This window comes from Anolis carolinensis, chromosome 6 (assembly GCF_035594765.1).
Source record: "Anolis carolinensis isolate JA03-04 chromosome 6, rAnoCar3.1.pri, whole genome shotgun sequence".
NCBI lineage: Eukaryota > Metazoa > Chordata > Lepidosauria > Squamata > Dactyloidae > Anolis > Anolis carolinensis.
The window spans coordinates 8079289-8098462 of NC_085846.1; the positions used below are offsets into that span (position 1 = coordinate 8079289).

The 19174-nt window shown below is 44.2% G+C and overlaps 2 protein-coding genes across 2 annotated transcripts; both read right to left on the minus strand.

Annotated features, from left to right (window-relative positions):
- Positions 1-516: 516 nt before the first annotated feature.
- Positions 517-8132, minus strand: cmtm5 (CKLF like MARVEL transmembrane domain containing 5). Its single transcript, XM_062958155.1, has 5 exons — positions 7634-8132; positions 5059-5211; positions 4441-4536; positions 1039-1117; positions 517-882 (listed from the first exon to the last, which is right to left on the minus strand). The coding sequence occupies exons 1-5, from the start codon at positions 7904-7906 to the stop codon at positions 866-868; spliced, it is 618 nt and encodes a 205-aa protein (XP_062814225.1). The 5' UTR covers positions 7907-8132; the 3' UTR covers positions 517-865.
- A 4084-nt stretch (positions 8133-12216) lies between these two features.
- On the minus strand, positions 12217-17680 carry il25 (interleukin 25). Its single transcript, XM_008122345.1, has 3 exons — positions 17663-17680; positions 16092-16303; positions 12217-12553 (listed from the first exon to the last, which is right to left on the minus strand). Exons 1-3 carry the CDS (start codon positions 17678-17680, stop codon positions 12217-12219), a joined length of 567 nt encoding a protein of 188 aa, XP_008120552.1.
- Between the last annotated feature and the right edge of the window lie 1494 nt (positions 17681-19174).

Genomic DNA, 19174 nt, shown 5'->3' on the forward strand with positions numbered 1-19174 from the left:
ATGCCGGCCACATGACTTTGGAGATGTCTATGGACAATGCTGGCTCTTTGGCTTAGAAATAGAGACGAGCACCAACCCCTAGAATGGGACATGAGTAGACTTAATGTCAGGAGAAAACCTTTACCCTTACCTACCTTTAAGAGCTTCACAACAAGCAGGTATGTTTTCACAACCCTCTGGTTTATAGAGGGATTCACTCCGACCTCTGGTGGTCATATGGAGCATCTTCCCAAAAGGTTAGCATTGAAATCACCAGGCTTTATTTTTCATATTATAGTACCACCGTGTGGCCAATGTCAGAGATTACAGTCTTAGTTATTTATTATTTTATTTGGAAGGCTCTGAGTTGGAATAAAAGCAAAAGTGTCACCCAACAGAATCGCATTGCAACGGCTCTGACACTCAGAATTCTGGATGTGATTACATCCCTAATGCATGCAATCCAACCCCATACAACGTGAACAAACTTGCATATCCCACACTCACTCATAGTTATAAAAAAGCCCGGCTACCCTACAATCTTAAAATCACCTTTAATCATGTTTTAACCTGGCCAGTTAAATACATAAAGCCATCCAGCAGCACAAACCAGGGTCAGTATCCTCCAAATATTCCACTTTGGTGTGCGTGTCTGCGAAATCCCTGTTCGGTGTTGTGCTTTGCTCCCAGATAGATGGGTTGGGAACTAAAAACACTAGGCGAAGAGAAGGGTTATTGCGGGACTTGGAAAGAAGATACAGGAACGTCATCATCAGATCTCAATCAAGTCAGCAGAGGTTGTGGAAATAGGGAAAACTTGTCCGGGGCAGCAGCAACAACCGCCGTATATGTAGTATTCACCAAGAAGGAATGTGTGCCTGTTCGCTCAGCCAAGATCTGGGTCTGTGAGATAAAAAGAGTTACAAGTCATGATATAAAGCAGTTGGAGGAAGAAGAGGAGGGGGAAGAAGAGGAGGGTGGTAGAGGGTGTTTGCCTCAATTCTCACCATGACATGCACACAAGGTTGCAGGACTTCAGTTCCCCCTTGCTCTGCTTACCTTGTTCTGATCCCATCTCTGCCTTGTAGGTTTTGTAGGCATCAAAGCAGAAGACAGCAATGAGGATAAGGCTGAAGACCTGGCAGGAGAAAGGGTATGGATAAGACATGCAGGACAATCATGGCCCATGGGATTATTGTGTTTTTGGTCTTTCTTGTGCCTTGTTAGTATTTGAATGGGAGACCACCAGGAGAAAACAGATCGCAAGATAGGGCAAAGAAAAGAATATAAATGAAACCTTAGAAAGCCACAGATGCCAGTCAATGTTGACAATATTGGATTGGATGGGTCTCTGAAAGACTTTGGTGTATATCAGTCATAAAATAATAAGGTTAAGGTTTCCCCTGATGCTAAGTCCAGTCGTGTCTGACTCTGGGGGTTGGTGCTCATCTCCATTTCTAAGCCGAAGAGCCGGTGTTGTCCATAGACACCTCCAAGGTGATGTGGCCAGCATGACTGCATGGAGCGCCGTTACCTTCCTGCCGGAGTGGTACCTATTGATCTACTCACATTTACATGTTTTCGAACTGCTAGGTTGGCAGAAGCTGAAGCTAACAGCAGGCGCTCACTCCGCTCCTGAGACTTGAACCTGCGACCTTTCGGTCTGCAAGTTCACCAGCTCAGTGCTTTAACGCACTTCGCCACCAGGGCTCCATCTCAAGATAGGGCTAAGAAAAGAGTATAAATGAAACCTTAGAAAGCCACAGATGCCAGTCAGTGTTGACAATATTGGATTGGATGGGCCTCTGAAAAACTTTGGTGTATACCAATCATATAATAATAGTAACACTTTATTTATATTCCGCCCTATCTCCCCAAGGGATGGTGCTGGCCATTTTTACCAGCTCCTCCAGCTAGTGTTTTGTGTTAAGCTTCTTGTCTAAGTAGATGCTGAGACTCATAGATGCTGAGACCCAGGGCAGATCACAGTACACATACATGACAAACATTCAATGCCATTTGGACAGACAGGACAGAACAGACAGAAAGGAGATAAACTCTAAAATCAAAACAGTAGTTGGGAAGCAACAGCTAATGACTGAACAAAGGATGCCTCTCAGGCAAGAGACAAACCTTTCCAATGCTAATTAGGGTGATTAACTGAAACATTAATACTAGCTTCCAACTGACAAAAGACTCTTGTCACACCCTGGACTCTCCACAGATATATATTTTTCCTTTCCTTGCCTAGTTTATCCATGCCTCACAACCTCTGAGGATGCCTGCCATAGATGTGGGCGAAACGTCAGGAGAGAATACTTCTGGAACATGGCCACACAGCCCGAAAGACATACAACAACCCAGAAAGGAGATATGTTGTGTCAAAGTCCAGTTTTGGTGCCTTGGAGGTTGTGCTTGGATTCAGCCACAGGGGGGGGTGCTGTTGCCCCATTCTCTATGACAAAGTGTCATCAGGACTTCCTCCTTCCTTTTGGTCACCGCATTTCTGATCTTTTTCTTTTATGGTTTCATAAAATACCTTCCCCACTAATTAGCAGTACCTACTTTATCTATTTACATCTCTAAGCTGTTTTTGAACTACAGTAGAGTCTCACTTATCCAACATAAACGGGCCGGCAGAATGTTGGATAAGTGAATATGTTGGATAATAAGGAGGCATTAAGGAAAAGCCTATTAAACATCAAATTAGGTTATGATTTTACAAATTAAGCACCCAAACATCATGTTATATAACAAATTATACAGAAAAAGTAGTTCAATATGCAGTAATGCTATGTAGTAATTACTGTATTTACAAATTTAGCACCAAAATATCACGATGTATTGAAAACATTGACTACAAAAATGTGTTGGATAATCCAGAACGTTGGATAAGCGAATGTTGGATAAGTGAGACTCTACTGTACTTAGGTATACAGTGAGCTGGGCTTGATAGTCAGGTGCTCACCCCAACCGGGCTTCGAACTGGCCATCTTTCGGTAGATAGATCTTATTACTGCTGGTGATGTACCAGCTGTGCTGAAGCTTGGTAGGCTGTTAAGAATTGTGGGAGTTGAAGTCCAAAACACCTGGAGGATCCAAGTTGGCCCTTGATTGGTGTATACACAATTCAAGACAGGTACTATGTTCCCTCAAGCAAGCAACAAAATGCTGGTTATGTCCTACCAAGTCCTATATGCCTCAGGTCCAAGCTGTCTGAAGACTTGTATCTCCTTACATGTGTTTTGGAGGGTCATCATACATTTGTGCTTCTCCGTTCCAACTGCCACTACCCTGACCATGGAGGAGAAGAATTTTCCATGGCACAATTCCATTGAGTCTGGGCCCAAAAGTGGACAAAAGGACCTCCCTCCATCCCAAGTTCCACTGCCCTGGCCTCAGAGGAGGAGAAGGCAATAGCAAGTCCATCAAGCCTTGACCCAGGAGCAGAAGAAAAGCACTGTCCATTTCAACCACTATTGCCCTCACTGCAGAGGACACTATCTGCCGGAGTTCATCTACTCCTATGTTGCCATCTCTTTTTCCTTTTGTGTCACATCATAGCTAGATTCCAGAAGAGCTTTGTTGCTCTTTTACTTGCAAAGCTCCATGGATAGTGATGGCACTATATGATGAGATGAAGAAGAACATGAAGATGATGATGTTGATGGATGTTATTTGGGTAAATATGAAGATGATGAGGATGGGGTTGATAGATGCTCATCTTTCTTACTCTCCATGTTTGACCCTAGTTTTCATCTATCTAACCACCACCATCATCACATATGTGGATTCCTCTCAAATCCCAAAAGTAGGAGTTCTGATGGTGGATATCTATATATAAAAAAGAGTGATGGCATCAGGGCAGTGGACAAAACAACAAAACTACAGGCCCCCCAACCTCAAAATTTGACAACACAACCCATCATCCACGCCTCTAGGTTGATACAACAAAAAGAAAAGAAAAATAAAGTCCTAATTAGAGGGAGAGGAATAATTGTTTTTATCCAATTGCTGCCAGTTAGAAGGCTAAGCTCTGCCCACTTGGTCTCCTAGCAACTGACTCAGCCCAGGGGACAGGCAGAGTTAGGCTTCACTTAGGCCTCTTCCACAGATTATCTAATTTGCACTGGATTATATGGCAGTGTAGACCCAAGGCCTTTCCACACAGCTATATAACCCATTTAGAATCTTATATTTTCTGCTTTGAACTGGATTATCTTCACACTGCCATATAATCCAGCCTTCCAAGCAGCAAGACTATTCCTTTGTATTCCAGCTCATCAAACAAGGATTCCCATAAGAAGAAAATGGCCAGGCTTTGAGGCTACAAGGCTATTCACTGCTATTCCACCTGGCCAACAAAGCATTCCCATAAGCCACAGCAACGCGTGGCCGGGCACAGCTAGTGGCTTATAAAGGAATAGGTGTAGGGAGATAGCAAGGTGGTAGGTAACTTACAAAGGCTGAGACTGCAGATCCCTCATGACTGGCAGCAATGACAGCAAAGGCCACAACGGTGAAGACGATGGCCGCACTGACACAGCGAAGAAAATCCTGTAGAGAAGACATCAAGAGTCACCAATGGATGAATTGTGTTGGGGATAAAATTGGTCATCAGAATGGGGATGGTTTCTGAGATTTTGAGACATTCAATATCACAATCTTTCGGAAGTTTTGAAAACTACAACTCCCAAGGTTCCATAGCATTGAGCGGTGATGGTTCAAGTGCCAAACCTCATTCATTCCACAGTGTAAATAAGAGCTTTCCAAACATTTCATGTTGGTGACACACCTTTATAAACGAACATGCATCATTTTGCGACACAGTAATTCAGTTTCAGAAGTTAACCCAGGCATGGGCAAACTTGGGCCCTCCAGGTGTTTTGGACTTCAACTCCCACAATTCCTAACAGCCTACCGGCTGTTAGGAATTGCGGGAGTTGAAGTCCAAAACACCTGGAGGGCCCAAGTTTGCCCATGCCTGGGTTAAACCAACCCCCTTTAAAAGATATAGACACATTAATATATATTCATGACTGTCCAGAGGTATGTGGGGAATTGTAAATAGTCACCCACCAAGCAAGGCCAGTTGACCCTGGTCAGCCTCTCGTAGTAGTGTGTCGCTCGCAGTGCCAGGAATGCCAATGTCACCAACACTTCCAGAAGAGCAGCCCCCATGTAGGCCGAGATGGACGCTGTCAGGAGTATGAACACCAAAAAGCAGAGACCCTAAAAAATGGTTGGGAGAGAAAGAAATGAAATAAGTCAATAACTGGCACGGGTGAGGTTTGCAGCTCATTGGGAGATACACAGGTGTTCTGACCGTCAACAGGTGTCCCAATTGTCATCTGATCTCTGTGCAATGGCTCTCAGCCTATATTGTAGAATTAATGCCGTCTGACATCACTTTAACTTCTGTGGCTCAATGATATAGAATCATGGGATCTGTAGTTTGGTGAGTTTGGTCTTTAGCCTTTTCTTTGGCAGAAAAGGCTCAAGACCTTGTTAAATTACAACTCCCAGGATTCCATAACATCGAGCCATGGCAGTTCAAGTGAGATCAGACTGCATCAGTTTGACAGTATAGTTCAGGAATGGGCAAACTTCGGAGAGAGGTGCCAATACTATGTGCAATAGAAGCTTGAGACAGCAAGGAATGGATGAATGGAAAAGTGAGAGATGGAGAAGTTGGGGTCAGGATGAAATATGGATAGGTAACAGTAAAGGTTTCCCCTGACATTAAGTCCAGTCGTGTCCGACTCTGGAGGTTGGTGCTCGTCTCCATTTCTAAGCCGAAGAGCCAGCATTGTCCGTAGACACCTCCAAGGTCATGTGGCCGGCATGCCTGCATGGAGCGCCGTTACCTTCCTGCCGGAGCCGTACCTATTGATCTACTCACATTGGCATGTTTTCAAACTGCTAGGTTGGCAGGAACTGGGGCTAACAGCAGGTGCTCACTCCACTCCCGGGATTTGAACCTGCGACCTTTCAGTTCGCAAGTTCAGCAGCTCAGTGCTTTAACACACTGTGCCACCAGGGGCCCCCTCGAAATATGGATAGAGGAACACAATAGTGAATGTAATACAGGGTGTAAAGAAAGACTTGGGAAAGACACCGAGCTGAGAGAGGAAGGGATGATGGAAAAGCAAGAGATGGAAAGAGGAGAGTGGAGAGGAAAGAGTGCAAGTAAGAGATTAAAAACTTAAGGTCTGGATGAAAATTGGGCAGTAAAGGTAAAGGTTTCCCCTTGACATTAAGTCTAGTCATATCCGACTCTGGGGGTTGGTGCTCATCCCCATTTCTAAGCCAAAGAGCCGGCGTTGTCCGTAGACACCTCCATGGTCATGTGGCCAGCATGGCTACATGAAGTGCCATTACTTTCCAGCCGGAGCAGTACCTATTGATCTACTCACATTTGCATATTTTCAAACTGCTAGGTTGGCAGAAAATTGAGTAGAGAAATATAATACTGCATGTAGTACAGGATGCAAAGAGAGACTTGAGAATGCAATAGAGCCGAGAGAGGAAGGGATGGACGGAAAAGCAAGAGATGGAAAGAGGAAAGTGGCGATGAAAGAGCAAAGAGTGAGAGTAAGAGAGTAAGAGATGGAGAAGTTAGGGATCTGGATGAAAAGTGAGTAGAGGAATATAATATTGAATGCAATATAGAATGCCATCAGTGGCGCAGTGGGTTAAACTGCTGAGCTGTTGAACTTGCTAACTGAAAGGTCGGCAGTTCAAATCGGGAAGCAGGGTTAGCCCCAGCTTCTGCCAACATAGCAGTTTGAAAACATGCAAATGTGAGTAGATCAATAGGTACCGCTTCGGTGGGAAAGTAAGGGTGCTCCATGCAGTCATGCCAGCCAAATGACCTTGGAGGTATCTGCGGACAATGCCGGCTCTTTGGCTTAGAAATGGAGATAGCACCACTCCCCAAAGTCGGACACGACTGGACTTAACGTCAGGGGAAACCTTTACCTTCATAGGATTTTATTTATTTATTTATTTATTTACAGTATTTATATTCTGCCCTTCTCACCCTGAAGGGGACTTAGGGCAGATCACATTACACATATAAGGCAACCATTCAATGCCATAACATAGAACAGAGATAGAGACAATCAGGCACCGGGCTGGCCTCGAACTCATGACCTCTTGGTCAGAGTGATTTGTTGCAGCTGGCTGCTAACCAGCCTGCACCACAACCTGGCCTGAATGCAAAGAGAGACTTGAGGAAAAGGTGTAAAGGATGGAGGAACAGATGAATGGGAAAGCGAGAGATGGAGAGAAGAAAGTGAAGTGGAACGAATGAGTGAGAGAGATGGAGAGGTTAGGCATCTGGATGCAAAGTAAGCTCGGAATATAACATCGAATGCAATAAAGGATGAGAATAAGATGGAGCCAAGAGAGAAAGAGATGGATAGAAAAGCGAGAGATGGAGAGAGGAAAGTGTGAGTGAGTGAGACGGAGAAGTTACGGGTCTGGATGAAAAGTGAGTAGAGGAATATAATGTTGACTGCAATATATGATGCAAAGAGAGAGTTGAGGATGAGATGGAGCCGAGAGAGAGGAAAGTGGAGTGGAAAGAGCGAGAGATGGGACACTTGGGGGTCTGGAGAGCGGAGGGGAAGGCGAGGAGGGGTCTTGTTACCAGCTCGGCCTCCATGAGGATGCCCTTGGGGGAACTCAGGAATTCCTTGTCCAGGGCGAAGCCTTGCAGCCCCCCGGCCGGGTCTCCGTGCTCCCCCATCCTGCCTCCTCTGAGCCCCTCTTGCTGCTGCTGTGGCTGCTGCTGCCGGGAAGGATGGGTGTTGGGGGCGGAGGGTGGGAGGAAGCGGGAAAGGAAAAAAAAGGCCCAAGAGGAGATGAAAGGGGGTGTCTGTTCTTCCCAGTCCACCTGGCACCCGGCCCGGTTTCCACGCATAAGGCAGAGGAGAGGAAACCAAAGTTTTTTGGGGAGGGGGAAAGAGAGAGAAAGAGAGGGTGGGGTGGTGATGGCAAAAAGCTCTCCAAGAAAAGCCCAAATGGGCAAGCAAGGGAGGCCCGGAAGAAGACTCTGAAGGGCTCTGAAGGCAGAGGTGGTGGGTCTTGCCCAGAGTGGGAAGGGAATGCTTGGGTCTCCCACCACACATCTCTCCCCGGTTTCTCCTCGCTCTGCGCCCACCTGCCCTTTGGCTCTTTGGCATCCCAGCCTCCCTCCAAGGGACAATGCGGGATTGTTCCCCAGGGCCAGGAGCGGACGGGCCCAGGAGAACAAGGTCCGGATTGTCCAGAGGCCCAGGAGGCCCAAGGCGGGAAGAGGGAAGGGAGAATGGCCACATTCTCTAGAGAAGGCCCAGTGCATTTGGTCCAGGGTGGGCGTGGGAGGAGGAGAGGGGAAAGGACCGGGATGCAAAGCCCAGCAAGGCCAGCAGAGGGCAGTCAAGAGCAGAGAGGCCCACAGACCCACATCACCCACTGACCGCCCAGAACTCCAGCACTACCATTCCCATCACTCTCCTTTCATCACCCACTAACAACGTGAACGTCCAGAGCTACAGTGTCCATCACTCTCCTTTCATCACCCACTAACAACGTGAACGTCCAGAGCTACAGTGTCCATCACTCTCCTTTCATCACCCACTAACAACGTGAACTTCCAGAGCTACAGTGCCCATCACTCTCCTTTCATCACCCACTAACAACGTGAACTTCCAGAGCTACAGTGCCCATCACTCTCCTTTCATCACCCACTAACAACGTGAACGTCCAGAGCTACAGTGTCCATCACTCTCCTTTCATCACCCACTAACAACGTGAACTTCCAGAGCTACAGTGCCCATCACTCTCCTTTCATCACCCACTAACAACGTGAACTTCCAGAGCTACAGTGCCCATCACTCTCCTTTCATCACCCACTAACAATGTGAACTTCCAGAGCTACAATGCCCATCACACTACTTTTATCACCCACCAATGTGAACGTCCAGAGCTACAGTGTCCATCACTCTCCTTTCATCACCCACTAATAACATGAATGTCCAGGGCTACAATGCCCATCACTCTCCTTTCATCACCCACTAACAACATAAACCTCCAAAGCTACAATGCCCATCACTCTCCTTTCATCACCCACCAACATGAAATTCCAGGACTACACATCCCATTGTTCTGCTTTCATGCTCAACTAGCAGTGCAAAAGGCCTGAACTACAACCCCCATCACTGTCCTTTCATCACTCACTAACAAATGCTAAATTCCAGGACTACAAATCCCATCGTGCTCCTTTCATCATCCACTAGCAGTGCAAAAGGCCAAAACTACAACTCCCATCATTTCTAGTTTCATCACCCAACATGAAATTCCATGAATACAAGTCCCATCGTTCCCCTTCATACTCCACTAGCAGTGTAAAATGCCTGAACTACAACTCCCATCACTCTCTTTTCATCACCCACTAACATGAATGTCCAGGACTACAACTCCTGTCACTCTGCTTTCATCACGCAATGCCAGGAATACAGTTTAATGGTGTAACATTAGAAAATGTTGACTATTTCCGCTACCTTGGCAGCCGCCTCTCCATAAAAGTCAACATTGACACTGAAATATTTCTCCGAATGAAGCAGAGAGTGTTTGAGGATCAGGACATTCATAGAGATACCAAGGTGCTTGTTTATAAAGCCATTGTCCTCCCGACCCTGTTATACACCTGTGAAACGTGGACCATCTACAGATGTCACAATCAACTCCTGGAACGATTCCATCAGTGTTGCTTCCAAAAAATCTTGCAAGTGTCTTGGGAAGACAGGCGGACAAATGTCAGTGTACTGGAAGAAGCAAAGACCACCAGCACTGAAGCAATGCTCCTCCACCATCAACTCTGCTGAACTGGCCACGTTGTCTGAATGCCGGCTCACTGTCTCCCAAAGCAGCTACTATACTCCCAGCTCAAGAACAGAAAACAAAATGTTGGTGGACAAGAAAAGAGATCTAAAGATGGGCTTAAAGCTAACTTTAAAAACAGTGGCATAGACACCGAGAACTAGGAAACCTGGGCCCCTGAGTGCTCTGGCTGGAGGTTAGCTGCGACCAGCAGTGCTGTGGAATTTGAAGAGGCATGAATGAAGGGTGAAAGGGAGAAACGTACCAAGTGGAAGGTGCGTCAAACCAACTCTGACCAGTGTTGTAGGTTGTAGAAATAAATAAATAGAAGCTTTACCACAGTTTCTGAACCAAGATATACCCTGCAGCATAATAAAGTGGCACTCAGGCTTGTGTAACAAGTAACAGTATCTTTACTCCAGTTCAAAAGATCAAACAGGGCAACAATATATACAGCAGTCTCTCTGAATTCACACAGAGAACAGAGGACTAAACAGTCCCTTTAAACAGTCTTTAAATATGCCTCATTTGCATTATAAATAATCAGGCTTTGGAGAGTTGGCAGCCATTTCCTTTCCTGACTATTTCCAGTCAGCACTCTCTTCACTTTCCGAGGTGAAAGTGGCAGTTAAAACCCTTTGTCTCAACAACAAGCTAGAGACAGCAGCCAATCAGAATTCTGGCTCCTGACTGGCTCAGCCAATCAGCTGCCGACACATGCATTTCCAGTCAACCCACCACATCATGGTGCCTTTTACAAATCTCCACAACCAGGACTGCCTTCCACCTGGAAACCAATGCTCTCACTGTGGAAGAACATGCAGGTCAAGAATAGGGCTCCACAGTCACCTACGTATCCACCACCAAAACACTATGCTAGGAAGGCCATCATACTCGGACACCGAGGGATCCCCTAAGTAAGTAAGTAAGTAAGTAAGCCTAAGGAAGTACTCCATTAGATCACATTGGAAAGGAACAAGTGGGTGTGAATACAGAAGACTTGACATATTTTCGTTCTTTTAAAATATTTATTTAATTTGAACATTTCATATAACAAAAATAAATAGCATCAGCACTGTAGATTTTTCAGAAAAAAACTAAACAGAAAAATTATTACATACAGTGTGCAAAGGGCAATCTCTCAAAACGTTTTCTGTAACAATCCATCCATTCTGTACAGTGTAGTAATTCATACACAAGAGTCGACATTTTCTCCCCATTACTTTTGCCTCTCACTAAATCAGATAGGCCTTAGAGTTGTTGCCGATTCTTTTGGCAAGCAATCCTCCACTATATTTAAACAAGAAACTCAATGCAAACAAAATTGAATAGCTATCCTCTATTCAGAATCAGGAAACTGAGATGAGAAGCCCAGGAGCAAGGGCAGAAAACAACAGCAGCAAACATTATGGTTCCATGTTACCAACTTTTTTCATGGTAGGGCTCCTAAGTCTTTGAATGCTGTAGGGAAAATGTCGAGGTCAGGGTGAGCACCCGCTGTCAGCCCCATCCCACCCACCCACCTAGCAGATCAGGAGCCTCCGGTGGCCTAGGGGATAAAAGCCTTGTGATTTGAAGGTTGGGTTGCTGACCTGAAGGCTGCCAGGTTCGAATCCCACCCGGGGAGAGCATGGATGAGCTCCCTCTATCAGCTCCAGCTCCATGTGGGGACATGAGAGAAGCCTCCCACAAGAATGGTAAAACATCAAAACATCCGGGCGTCCCCTGGGCAACGTCCTTGCAGACGGCCAATTCTCTCACTCCAGAAGCAACTCCGGTTGCTCCTGACATGAAAAAAAAAAAAGCCCTAGCAGATCGAAAGCATAAATGTGAGTAGATAAATAGTTACCGTTTTTAGTGGGGAGGTAATAAAAAGTGCCCTTAAGTGCATTGATTGGGAGGACGTCTAAGGACGACAAAAGCTCCTCGGCATGGAAGATGGAGCGACAGTACCTCCCCGTGGCCGGAGTCGAGCACAGCCTCCAAGATACCATAAATAAGACGGGAAATGCCTTTACCGCTATTTGTGTATTGTCTGCCCTTGTTAATTGTATAATGGCATTGACTGCTTGCCGTATGTGTGTTCTGTAAGCCGCCCTGAGTCCCCTTGGGGAGATAGAGTGGAATATAAATAAAGTATATTACTATTATTATTGTTGTTGTTGTTGTTATTGTTGTTAATCCTACAGCAAAGGAAAGTGAATATGGCAGAGAGAATGGACATTTCATTTACTCTCTCCCCCTTCCGTCGCAATACAAATTCAAAGGCATAGGAGAATTGGAAGAGAAAAAGTTGGTCACCAACATTTGGCAGGATGGGTGAATATAGTGGGATAATGAGGACGAGAGAGAGAGATAGGAGAGTTGGCTTTACATCCCCTGCCTTGTGTTTGGGAAGCCTGCGTGGTGGCACCGATCCGCACTATTGTGACACATGCCGTTCTCTGGTACCATGCATGTGCAAGACACGTTCATCTTGTACACATCTGCCTTCAGGTAGTAGAGTCCATCAGCCCCAGGACAAGGTGTCCGGTAAAAGACGAGGGTGTAGTGTTCAACTGGGACAGAGTTTCCATGGAAGACCGGCTTGCTGTAGATATTTCGATTGCCTTGTTTCACACAGCAACTCAAGGAGATACAAGTTGAAAGGCAGCTGCATTTCGCGTTCCAGATGCTTTGTGGGTAGCGGGAAGGGTCGTGGTCTTCTCTGGAGGAAGCAACAGAAGGAAGATAGGTTTAGGTGAGACTTACCATATATACTCGAGTATAAGCTGACCCGAATATAAGCCGAGGCACCTAAATTTACCACAAAAAAACTGGGAAAACATTGACTCCAGTATAAGCCGAGGGTAGTAAATTTCAGAAATAAAAATAGACACCAATAAAATTACATTAATTGTGGCATCAGTAGGTTAAATATTTTTGAATATTTACATCAAGCTCAAATTTAAGATAAGATTGTCCAACTCTGATCAAATCATTATTCCTATCTTCTTCAATGTAAATGTGCTTATGTATCCTTTTAATAATAATAGAGAAAAATAATACATGTAATAGTAATAATAATAATAATCAACACAGGAAAATAATACATGTAATAATAAATAGAGTAAAATAATAAATGTAATAATAATAATAAGATCAGAGTGAAATAATAAATGTATTATTATTAATAATAAAAATAGAGTAAAATAAATGTAATAGTAGCAACAATAATAGAGAAAAATAATAAGTGTAATGATACTAATAATAATAAAAAATAATAAATGTACCATATATTCTCAAGTATAAGCTGACCCAAATATAAGCCAACCAGGACTCTCACCCGAGTATAAGCCGAGGGGGGCTTTTTCAGTCTTTTAAAAAGGGCTGAAAAACTAGGCTTATACTCGAGTATATACAGTATGTTGAAGCATACTGTTCCTTCAATGGAGCTAAACATTAATGCAGTTTGACACTGCCCTGGCTCAATGTTCTGGGTTCAAGGGAGTTATAGTTTTACAAAGTCTTTAACCTTCTCCACCAAAGAGTTCTAGTGTTTCACCAAAATACAAGTCGCATGATTCCATACCACTGGGTCATGGCAGCTCAGTAATTCTACAGTGTAGACACAGCCAGGGACACCTTTTCTTTTTGAGGATTCAGTGTGCACAAACTTTGTTTCATGCACAACATTGCATACATATCTTTACGAAGCATAAAATGATGTTTGTGTTTAGACTTGGGTCCCATCTCCAAGGGTGCTTCTATCTACAATGTGTAATTAATGCAGTTTGACACCACCTGGACTGCCATGGCACAATGCTGTGGGATCATGGGAGTCATAATTTAGTGAGACTCCAGCATTCATTAGCAAAGAAGGTTAAAGGCCTTGTAAAACTCCAACTCCTAGGATTGCATAGCATTGAGCCACGACAGTTAAGGTGGTGCCAAAATGCATCTGCCATGCAGATCAGACCGGCTGTTAGGAATTGTGGGAGTTGAAGTCCTGGAAGGCCAAAGTTTGCCCTTGCCTGATGTAGATGCACCCCAAAACATCTCATGATGTACATATTCCAAAATCCAAATTGTGGAACATTTCTGGTCCCAAGCATTTTGCATAAGAAACATTCAACCTGTATTATATACCATATATACTCAAAGATAAGCCGAGTTTTTCAGTCCTTTTATTGAGTTGAAAAAGCTTCCCTCGGCTTATAATGGGGTCAAGGCCAAGGCCGGACAACAGAACCTGGAGGCCATTGCTTGCAATATACGATATATTTCTCTCTTACCCTCCCTTATCAGTGTGTTTTCCAAAGCCTCCCTCACTCTTAACCAAGGGAATGTTTTGAAAAGGGAAAGATGCTCTTGCAAGTTGGGAAGAAGAAAAATATATAACCATTATTCTTATAAAAGCATTTTCCCTTGAAATATTTGTTAATATTTCCTACAGATATATAGGAATTAACCCCCTGCACCTGGAGGGCTGAAGTTTACCCATGCTTGCTCTATGGGCAACCCTATGTATTTATATATCTGTATCTATATACATTAATTTTATATATGAATTTTCCCCTCATATGTTTGCAGGTCTTTGCAAATCTTATATACATATAGATCTATGTACCTGTATATCTGTATCCATATACATACATTATTTAACCCAGGGGTCACCAAACAAAGGCCGTGGGCCGGGTGTGGCCCTCCAAGGTAATTGACCTGGCCCCTGTCCTAAACTTGAGACTTAGAGTTGACCTAAGTCTACCTGGTCTTTGGAGGTCTCTTTGCCTATCTATGGTCTTATGAGATCATCTAGATGGTCTTTGAAGGTCTCTTTGCTTAGCTACGGCCTTATGAGACCATCTAGATGGCTTTTGGAGATCACTTTCCATACCTATGGTCCTATGAGACCGTCTAGATGGCCTCTGAGGGTCCCTTTCATTTCCTACGGCCTTATGAGACCATCTAGATGGCTTTTGGAGATCACTTTCCTTACCTATGGTCTTATGAAACCATCTAGATGGTCTTTGAGGGTCCCTTTCCTTACCTATGGTCTTCTGATGGCCTTATGAGATCATCTAGATGGCCTCTGAAGGTCCCTTTCCTTTTCTACGGCCTTATGAGATCGTCTAGATGGTATTTGAAGGTCTCTTTCCTTAGCTACGACCTGATGAGACCATGTAGATGGCTTTTGGAGGTCACTTTCCTTACCCATGGTCTTATGAAACCATCTAGATGGCCTTTGAGGGTCCCTTTCCTTACCTATGGTCTTCTGATGGCCTTATGAGATCATCTAGATGGCCTTTGAGGGTCCCTTTCCTTACCCATGGTCTTATGAGACCATCTAGATGGTCCTTGGAGGTCTCTTGGCTTACCTATGGTCTTATGAGATCGTCTAGATCAGGGGTCCCCAAACTAAGGCCTATGGGCCGGATGCAACCCTCCAAGGTCATTGACCTGGCTTCTGTCCTAAACTTTAGACTTAGCATCAACCTAACTCTGAAATGACTTGAAGGCATACAACAACAATCCTAATTTTTTACTATTTCATCATAGTCCGGCCCCCCAACAGTCTGAGGGACTGTGAATCGGCCCTCCACTTAAAAAGTTTGAGAACTCCTGATTTAACCTACTGATGCCTCGATTAATGTAATTTTATTTTGAAATTTACCAGTAGCTGTTTCATTTCCCACTCTTGGCTTATACTCAGGTCAATAAATTATCCCAGTTTTTTGTGGTAAAATTAGGTACCGTGTTTCCCCGAAAATAAGACAGTGTCTTATATTAATTTTTGCTCCCAAAGATGCTCTAGGTCTTATTTTCAGGTGACGTCTTATTTTTCCATGAAAAAGAATTCACATTTATTGTTGAACAAAAAAAATGAACATTTATTATATACTGTACAGCATAACCAGACAAACTGTGAATCCTATCAAGAATTTCTTGTTACTACCAATATTTCCATGTACAACACTTTATGGTACGTACATTTACCGATCCTGTATGCTCTGGTATTCTGTTTGGCAGACATGCTTCCAAACAAAAACTTTGCTAGGTCTTACTTTCGGGGGAGGCCTTATATTTAGCAATTCAGCAAAACCTCTACTAGGTCTTATTTTCTGGGGATGTCTTATTTTGGGGGAAACAGGGTACCTTGGCTTATATTCGGGTTGGCTTATACTAGAGTAAATACGGTAATGACACTGGATATTGTGTAGAGTTTGTTATTAGCAAACAAAGACATCAACAAAAAGCCGACTTACACGTATTCCCATGGGGAAATGGAGCGTTGCCTGTCTAATCCATCGGAAATGGCCTGGCATCCACTGGAAGAAGCCACCGACTGGGTGTGCCTGGTTGTCCTCTGGAAATGTGTCCCCAAATGTTCAACTTCGCTCTCGTTGCAGCAATGCGATGCTGAAAAGCAATGCTGGGCTTCTGGCGCCGGAAACATGAAGAGTATAGAGACCACGACCTATGAGAAAAGAGAAAAAGGCCGGAAAAAGTAAGGTTTGTTGAAACAGCAAAGGTAAGGTTTGTGGAACAACAGCATTGGGAGAAAATAATGAACGGAGGGTTGTTGTATGTCTTTCGGGCTGTGTGACCATGTTCCAGAAGTATTATCTCCTGACGTTTCGCCCACATCTATGGCAGGCATCCTCAGAGGTTGTGAGGTATATGACCGCAACCTCACAACCTCTGAGGATGCCTGCCATAGATGTGGGCGAAACGTCAGGAGAGAATACTTCTGGAACATGGTCACACAACCCGAAAGACATACAACAACCCTGTGATCCCGGCCATGAAAGCCTTCGACAACACATAATGGACGGAGTTTGACTGGACTGCAACTTTCAGAATCCCCAGTCACCACTTATTGCTTTACTATCTTTTAATTGTGGAATGAACTAAATCATCATATTCTATTAATAAGCTAAAAGAACTTGGTTTGGCTCTAGTGGTCCTAACATTTTCATTCTATAACCCGGTGAAAGCTATATCCTGACATATAATGACTTTGATCTGTTGAGCTCTATGGTTTGACTTGAAATATCAAATTTCTTTTTGAAACACCAAATGCAGAGAATCGTTAAATTTTAGACTCAGAAAGGGGCACAAAAACCAGCTGGTGACTAGTTTAACCTCCTGTCATGCGAAACAGGAATGTCTCTGAGCTCTGGAATCAGGAACAAAAATACGACTACATCACAGGAGGCATCTGCACTGTAGAATCAATGCAGTGTAGATCAGGCATAAGCAAGCTTCGGCCCTCCACGTGTTTTGGACTTCAACTCCCACCATTCCTAACAGCCTCAGGCCCCTTCCTTTTGCCCCTCAGCCGCTTAAGCGGCTGAGGGGCAAAAGGAAAGGGCCTGAGGCTGTTAGGAATGGTGGGAGTTGAAGTCCAAAACACCGGAATGGCTGAAGTTCACCCATGTTTGCTCTATGGGCAACCTCTTCTGAATGTTGACTATAGAATTGCACTGGAGGACCTACAAATGCCTCTATAGGAACCCCTAGGTCCTAAAAAGAACTAAAAGTCGGCCAAAGTAAAACCCACAAATATGGAAGGCCAACCGCAGTCCTGAATCCAAAGAAGGATCCCAATGGAACCCTGCCAGAAAGTGGCTCTGGATTTTAGTCCAAACTTCAAACAGAGTCAGCACTTTGGGTGGTTCTTGTAAGATTCAGGCTACATTCTGGAGCAGATTTGTTGCTCCATTGGCACAAAAGTCATTGCCTGCCATAGACCTGATCCTCAGCCTTACCCCCCCAAAGGGTACCCTCCATCCATCCTCTGCTATGGGGAAAAAACACAATTTTGGGGACTCACCGATAGGATTTGGCTCATCTTGGCTTCTCTCTCAGGGCACCTGTCTCTGGCCGATTCCGGGGATTACCTACTGCTCCAACCTGCGGGATTCCCATTTTTATCGCCGGCAAAGTTCCACTCATATGCATGCGATGCAAAGTTGTGGTTACTTTCCTTGGATGCGAGGCATTTTTATTTTCTGTTTGTTCTGTAAAACACTGACGGGTGGTGAATTTTGTGATACCAAGAGGTGAAGTGGGGGGCTAGAGAAAGGGGTCCCAAATGGCACCGATCCTGGCATTTCCTTTACACCGCAGTACAGCTTTTTTCAAAGATCAGCTTTCGAATCGCTGGATTTATCATGTTTTGGTAAACTTCCTTTGCTCCTCCATCTGACTTTTAAAAAGCAGTGAATGATGTGTGACCCTCCCGCATGGGGTGCTGGATTGCAATTCCTATCATTCTGTCTAGAGCTGCTGAGAACTGCAATCCAATGAGATGAGGACTGCCTTTCATCCACAAGGTGTAACAAAACTTCTAGGTTCCAACTTCAATGAGAAGCATCCCAAACATTGGCCTGACGTTGGGGTATCCTTTCATTGACCATTTCACGAGAGCTAAAAATTCTTGATACAAATATCATTTCAAGCAGAAATTCCCCAAAATTGCTTCTGAATGAGGTTTTCATCTTGTCATTGGCAGAATTTGATGGATGAGGTAGATATCGCCATGACAAATTGGAATCTATGGAGACAAGGAAACCAAGGTGGTAAAGGGTCAAGAAATCAAGAGAAATTGTTGATTTATTGTTGTAAACTTGTGTTTTTTGTTTTGTTTTTATATTGTGATGTTTGGGCAAGGCCCCATGTGAGCCGCCCCGAGTCCCTTCGGGGAGATGGGGTGGGGTACAAGAATAAAATTATTATTATTATTATTATTATTATTATTATTATTATTATTATTATTAAGTGTTGGGGTCCATCCACACTGCAGAATTATCGCAATTTGATACCACTTTGGCCACCATGGCTTTTTTTCCCTAGGAAAAGTATGAACCACTTAGAAAATTCTTCCAGCTCAGTGGAATGGAATTCTAAGTCTCTAAATGTCAAGCTACAAATCCCTCATTTCTGGCTAAACATGCCCAGCTTCTTCAATTTTTCCATGCATATTTTGTTCTCCATACCTTTTCTCGTCTTCCTAAATTTGCACTCAACCTTATTCACACTCTTCTTGAAATGAGGCTCCCAGACCTGAATGCAAAACTCCAGATGAGGCTTCTATATATGCGTGTGTATTACTTTGCTAGACTTGGACCTGTTCGGACAGGCTTAAATATGACCAATTTTGCTACAGCATCACACAGCTGTGTCACATTCAACTTGATCGGCAAGAACTGCGAGGTCCTTTTCCCATATATTACAACTAAACCATATATCCTCCACCTAATATAGATACTGTATAGCCCAGCTGACATTTGGCCTGAGGAAGAGAAGACTACAACCCCCATCTTCAAACAACTGAAAGGCTGTG

Bases quoted from the DNA above. Each gene is read 5' to 3' on its own strand.
- il25 (XM_008122345.1), bottom strand. The intron at 12,554-16,091 runs GTAAGTCGGCTT...TGCTTCCTCCAG, and splicing joins ATTTCCCCATGGGAATACGT to AGAAGACCACGACCCTTCCC.
- cmtm5 (XM_062958155.1), bottom strand. From the start codon at position 7,906: ATGCGTGGAAACCGGGCCGGGTGCCAGGTGGACTGGGAAGAACAGACA. The intron at 5,212-7,633 runs GTAACAAGACCC...ACCATTTTTTAG, and splicing joins TCCTCATGGAGGCCGAGCTG to GGTCTCTGCTTTTTGGTGTT. The intron at 1,118-4,440 runs GTAAGTTACCTA...TTCTCCTGCCAG, and splicing joins GATCTGCAGTCTCAGCCTTT to GTCTTCAGCCTTATCCTCAT.